Below are 6397 nucleotides of genomic sequence, written 5' to 3' on the forward strand. Positions count from 1 at the left end.
TTAATTATTAACAATTATTATTTGTTGTATGCATTGATGGACAGTTGGACCAGCGAAGGGTCTAATAAACCTACTGGTACAGACATTTCACCTTCGTTAATTAGTGCAAAGGTCACGAGTTCTACTCCCCCAAATGAATTCACACCAAACAAGGATGAAATTTTACCAAGGCCAAATTCTGTACTGTTCGAGTAAGTATATAATGTCATAATATTATGGTTTAACTGTCGAGTTCCGTTTAACCAATCGCCAAATATTAAATCTATAATTTACGAGTTAGTAACAAAAAAAACAATATGTAAAATTGGTCACATTTATTTAGATCTGGTACAAGTCAATCCATCGTTATTTAATCAATTTTAATTAAATCAGTTTTTCGTGCAAAAATATTAATTTTGAGCATTATAAAATATATGACTGTGGAATGCTGTAAAAATTTCTTTGTAATCTGAATTAATTTAGAAAATACACAATTTTGACAATAATATAATCAGACAAAGTCAAACATAAAAATATTGTCCATAATATTTTATATACTATATTATTTGTTATTTTTGGTAGTTCCCAAGTATCAGGTAGGTACTTATGTAGGTACAAGTATGCAGTCAATAGTTAATCATCAACTATCATTAAATTATTGTGTTTTAATATTATAACAACAATTAATATGACGATAAAATATAATATGTAATTCATTCTTGTAATTACATTACCTAGGTACCTACTACATTTTCGCATTATGCTAATATTAAATACATTCGCGGTATAATAGCTTGTATCATTTTTGTCATACTATTCTATAAGTCCGTTATCACGTTATCTCGTTTCTCGTTTCTCGTTTCTAAACATGTAAACTAACATTTTTTGAATTATTACATTACTAAATTAATTAATTATCATTTTGTTCGAAAGTAACTCTCTACTTCACCACGAGCTATTAGCTTAAGGCCCCAGGTGCCAGTTTTTCAAATTTTCCACAATTCTATATAATTTGAAAATTAAATTTTATATTTTGGTTGCCACCTAAATTGTAAGACTTTTCCACTAATCTACTACTCGATACCTATTTAAGGAGGGTTGATAGGGTGTATTATATCGAAAAAAAACTTTACAGGAATAACTCTCAAGCTTTGTAGAATATTCGGATTTTGATGACTATTTTTTTATCTGAAAGAAGAAAACAATTGTGTTAAAAAAATTGTAAAAAAATGCTTTTTATCTTGTATTTTTTAGACATATTATAAAGTTTGAGAAAAAATAATATTATTTTTATAATAAATAATATTATAATAAATATTGAAAAACAGAGATCGATGTGGGCTGTATTTCCCTCTAGAAATTGAAAAAAAAATTATGAAATTTGGTTAATTCTACAAGGCAGTATCATTATTCCCGCAGAGTGTATTTTTTAGGACAAAATGGCATCGGCACCGGGCGCCTTAAAGGAGTAGATTTATTTTATTGTATTTATTATATATGTCATAACTGTATTTTAAATAAATAAAATTATCCGATCAAAAAATATTGTATACGTATTATGACATATAATATGATGAGGACTGGAACCTTTTGAATTTATCGGTATCCGTTCCAGTACTGGTTCTCCAAAAATAAAAAACTGTTCCGGTTTGGTTAGGTTTTTTGATAAAAAAAAAAAAAAAGATATCGGTTCTAAATAGTTTCGGTACAGGTTCTAGATAATTTAGGTACCGAAAAATATAATAATTTTAAATACCTATCCGGAATGCGGGTTTAATTAATAGTATGAGAAATATTAGAAAAGTGAAAACTCATATGATCATACATAGTTTATATACAAAATACTAATAGGTACAATAATTATGATAAATAAAATAATTTTCTTTTTGAACCTAAAAGAACTTATTTAATTTGAAAATTTCGGTTCAGTTCCGGTAATTTATTTATTAAAATAAAGGTTTCGGTTCCAATCCCTGGATCTAGTGAGTACTGATATATTCGACTTTACCTATCTAGTTTAATATATATATAAGTAATTAGATAGGAAAATTGAATTTATTGGCAGTGGCTATACAAAATTCATCATCATACATTCATAATACATATCAATATATCATTATTATATTTTATATAAGTATATGAATGCACGATTTTCCATTTTAACGTTACAACAGTTAAGCTTTATTAAAGTACATTTTTTATTCTTCCTATGGGCAATATTTTAAATAGGTAAGTAATTTTTTGTTTAATTGGCATATACAATATGGTTAATTTATTTTGATTCTGCAAACTGCATTAAAGCTAGCTACTTCCTAGTATACAATAGCCGTCAATGGGACAATTATTAACACATTGTTTTATTTTGATTAGGATGCCAACGGTAAAGCATTTGTCAGCGCTGGGCACTTCCGTAAAAAAATTACCTCATCAAATGAAAAGGGAATCGACAATTGAAGAGCTACATAATACCTGGAGAAAAATGGGAGCGTAAGTATATAATTCGTTAAACTGTACTTTGGCAAAAAATTATAATATAATATATTAATATGATTGGTGAACTTTTAACAAAAAATGACACAATTACACTGATCAGACGGATAATGACAAACTTTGACTCATTAACTTTTCTTAAACTTCTCTTGTGTGTAATGTTTATAGTGCAGATTTATTTTAACTTAGAATAGCCAAAATATGGTACTTACATTATCTTAAAAATTGTAATATATGCAAAACAATTATATTTTATGAATATTTTTTTTTAACATAAAAATAATATAAAGATAAGTACTTAAAAGCAAAACAAATTTAATAGTTAACAAAATTAATAATATAATTAAAATAATAGATAATAAACAAAATATTTTTAAAATTATAAATGGTATTCACTGCCCACTGGAGGAAAAGGGTAGGTTAGGTATATTGTTGCTAAAAACCAATACATGTCGTAATAATTTACGGGTTGACAAAATAATATATATTATTCATATTGCGATATAAATGTAAAAAAAATAATAATCTTCAGATTTCATTATAAAATTGTTCTGGCATTGAAGACAACCGTACTCAATAAATTATAAAATAAATAGGTAATACTTATCGCAATGGTAGAAATGTCCATATTTTTTTCAATTTCTAAAAATATATTATTTAATTTATAATATATTTTTATTAATGAAATATTCAAAAATATAATTGTATATGAATATATTCTTTTAAGACTTAAGATAATGTCAGCGCACTATTTGTTTTCTCTCTCTGATCTAAGCACAATATAGCAAAGTTTACGTTCACAATAATGATTATAATCATAACAAATTATAAAATAAGAGTGAAATTAACTCTTATACAATTTAAAGGTAAGATTATTATCTATAATATAACTGGCTTTAAAAACTAAAATATATTAATAATTTTACATTTAAATTTTATAAGAGGTAATTTCACTCCAAATTTAGAAATTATTATGATTAGGTATAATCATTATTTTGAACGTAAAATTTGCTATGTAACACGTGGGTCAGAGAGAAAATAAATAGCGCGCTGACATCCTCAACATCGAAAAATGCACTTTTATGCAAAATTTTTTTTTATTTAGCAGCTTTTTACTTCTTAGTAACACGGTTCGTCAACATATTTTACTATTTTAGTTGTGCAATGTGCATACAGCAACATCCAATAAAAAGTTTTTTTTAGTTCGAAATTCTCACACTAAATTAATGTTTATATTGTATACCTCATCTGTATTGAAATTTGAGATTCATGAAAATTAAAAATACTAATAAATATTATACAGTATTGAAATCTCCAGTAACAATAATTTTGACTATTAAGAATGAGAATAACATTGTATTAAAAATTATTGAGACATTTTTACTTTTTTACTCAAATGAATGCAACATTGCCAATTTTTCTATCCGACTACAACCAGGCTACTCGTGCCTTTGAAATACTCGTATACATAAAGCCGGTGGAAATATACGTCATTTTTTGTGCTTTACAAGTCGTATGGGAGGTATTTAACCGTAAAGCATGGCGATTAATTTCATTCGTGGTTTCCCATCTTTTGAAAAGCGGCTGCACGAGTCTAATCGATAAATAATATACGAGTCGTGTAGGAAATTAGGAACGACATAATCGTTAAATCAAAATAGGTACACTCATGCATCGGCGATTTCGCCAATTACGATTATCTGTACGACTGTAAGATTGGATATTATTTGTTATCTACACAATATAAAATATAGAAGTGGGATTTTGTATTGTTAGCCAAAATATAAGTAACTTACACTCAATACTATCAGGCGTTAGTGATTGTTCGTCGTTACACGTTACACCGTTTTATTTTAGATAACTTTTTTTATACACGTAGAACGCGATGGAAAATAGTGAAATAATAGTTATTCTATCAGAGAGAGGAAAAGAATTAGCCAAGTTTAGAACTTTAAGTACAGATTTACTGGATTTATAGAAAAAGGCGAATTATTAAAATGGCGATGCACGAAAAATAATTGTACAGCTATAATTTGTTCTGGGCCAGATCAAAATATCGTTATTAAATGAAGTGAAGAACATAATCACGTAGGAAATTCACCTAGTAAATTAGAAAATGAATACTAATTAATACTTTGATGATTATTATAAGATAATATTATTCCTGTAAATATTTCAATTTTTTTTTTTCAATTATTATTTTGGTGTGTGGGACAGCAATGTTGTACGTATTTCTATGCTCTATCGTGTTATATTTTAGATTTATTTTGTTTTGTATTTGTGCTCAATTGAGTAATGAAAAAGGTAAACTGTGCTCAATCGGCCTCAGAAACATCCCTTAAAGTTGATGACCTGACCTTTTTTTCTACTAGAAAAAGACACAGTTCTAAATTATAAATATCTTCTAAGATATATTATGTTAATTATGTTATGAGTATAACAATCAAGTCTTGATAATTTGATTTTTTTTTATTACGCATTGAAGTTTTTTTAAGTTGTGTTGGTATATAACTCAAAAAATACATCAGTATAATTTATTTATATACCCCTTGAGATTCGAGTTACCGAGACCCGGCTGTATAATATAATATTGAATATAAATTTTATATTACATATTAAGACGTTTTTCTTTTAGATTCTGAGTGGAACGATGAATGTATTGATTTTACAATTACAATTTTTTTATTTATTAATAAGTAAATAATGCTTCGATTTTCAACTTCAGTATCTTGTTCGATGGGAAAGTGAATATTGTTGGTGCATTGGGGAGTTCAAAATTTAAAATTCCTAATAATTATCAAAAGCGCCGGGAAAAACAACATAAAAATTAAGGAAAAACGGGAATTTTTACACAAAATTGGTTTCCACAAAATTAATTTTTGTTTATGGTGTAACTCTAAAACAAATAAACGTTTATATACATGAAATTTTCATAATTTGTTTATATTTTCATTTTTTGCACACCATACAATTTTTAAAATATTTTGAATTGTTTTGAACTGACGGACAAAATGTTTTACGGACAATTTCAAATTTCAATTTTTTTAGTTTTTTTTTTCTATAAATATCAATAACATTTTATTTGTTGGATAAAAAAGCGTGAAAATTTAATGCAAGTTTTCTGATATATTGTCACTATAGAAGTTAAAAAATATTAAAAATACATAGGCACAATATTTTTTATAAACATTTAAAGTTCAAATATTAATAATTATTTTGTACTAAAAATTGATAAAATGTTCAACTTTTATAGTAAATGATTAAAAATGTAAAACAATATTCCACATAAATGGGTTATATGTATATAAATTTATTACTTTATTCACAATTGAAGGGTGCAAATGCAATACGTGGTATTGCCAAAATTTTGAAAATCGAGTTAAACATCGATTCTTTTGGAAAAAAATATGAGGAATTCGATTTTGCAGTCAGAATTAAATTATATCGATTACTTTTATGAATAAAATCGATTTTAGAACTGATGTTCAATGCATAATGTGATATTGCCACATTTAATGTCAATGCAAAACGTTGTATTACATATTCAATCATGTTAAAGTCAAAACGTATTATTGCCCATGTTATTAGTATTGAAGCATACTTGATATCATTGCAAAACGTGGTATTGGCAATATTGCATTTTTCTTCAAAACGTGGTATTGCAGGAAATAATGCGTTTTGTATCAACAGAAATAGGAACAACTTTAAAATGTGATATTGCCATTACCTTTTCAAAACCTGCAATACCACGTTTTGGTCTGACACGAAATTTTTAAAGCATTAAAAACAATGTTTACAATTTAGGTAGATTTATTTTGACACTGTCAATCGTTTAGTTTTTATTTTTTACATATAAATAAACTTATTCTGAATGTTTATAGTCGTCAGAAAATGTATTACCGTTTTCCTTGATTTGTGAACATTTTGG

The 6397-nt window shown here is 26.4% G+C and overlaps 2 protein-coding genes across 2 annotated transcripts in view; both read left to right on the forward strand.

Moving 5' to 3' along the window:
- The window catches only part of LOC100571091 (proton channel OtopLc-like), a 134955-nt gene continuing 128558 nt past the window's right edge, over positions 1-6397 (forward strand). The window contains 2 exon segments of the mRNA XM_003247813.3: positions 1-191; positions 2350-2466. Of these exon segments, the coding sequence (XP_003247861.2) occupies positions 37-191; positions 2350-2466 (272 nt within the window). The 5' untranslated portion in view covers positions 1-36.
- LOC100161523 (proton channel OtopLc-like) overlaps positions 2418-6397 on the forward strand; it is an 11463-nt gene continuing 7483 nt past the window's right edge. The window contains exons 1-3 of the mRNA XM_001951318.5: positions 2418-2471; positions 2616-2620; positions 3908-3912. The gene's annotated coding sequence lies outside the window, so the exon portion shown is untranslated. The remainder of the gene's footprint in view (positions 2472-2615; positions 2621-3907; positions 3913-6397) is intronic.

The sequence above is a fragment of the Acyrthosiphon pisum genome, chromosome X, assembly GCF_005508785.2.
Source record: "Acyrthosiphon pisum isolate AL4f chromosome X, pea_aphid_22Mar2018_4r6ur, whole genome shotgun sequence".
Lineage (NCBI taxonomy): Eukaryota > Metazoa > Arthropoda > Insecta > Hemiptera > Aphididae > Acyrthosiphon > Acyrthosiphon pisum.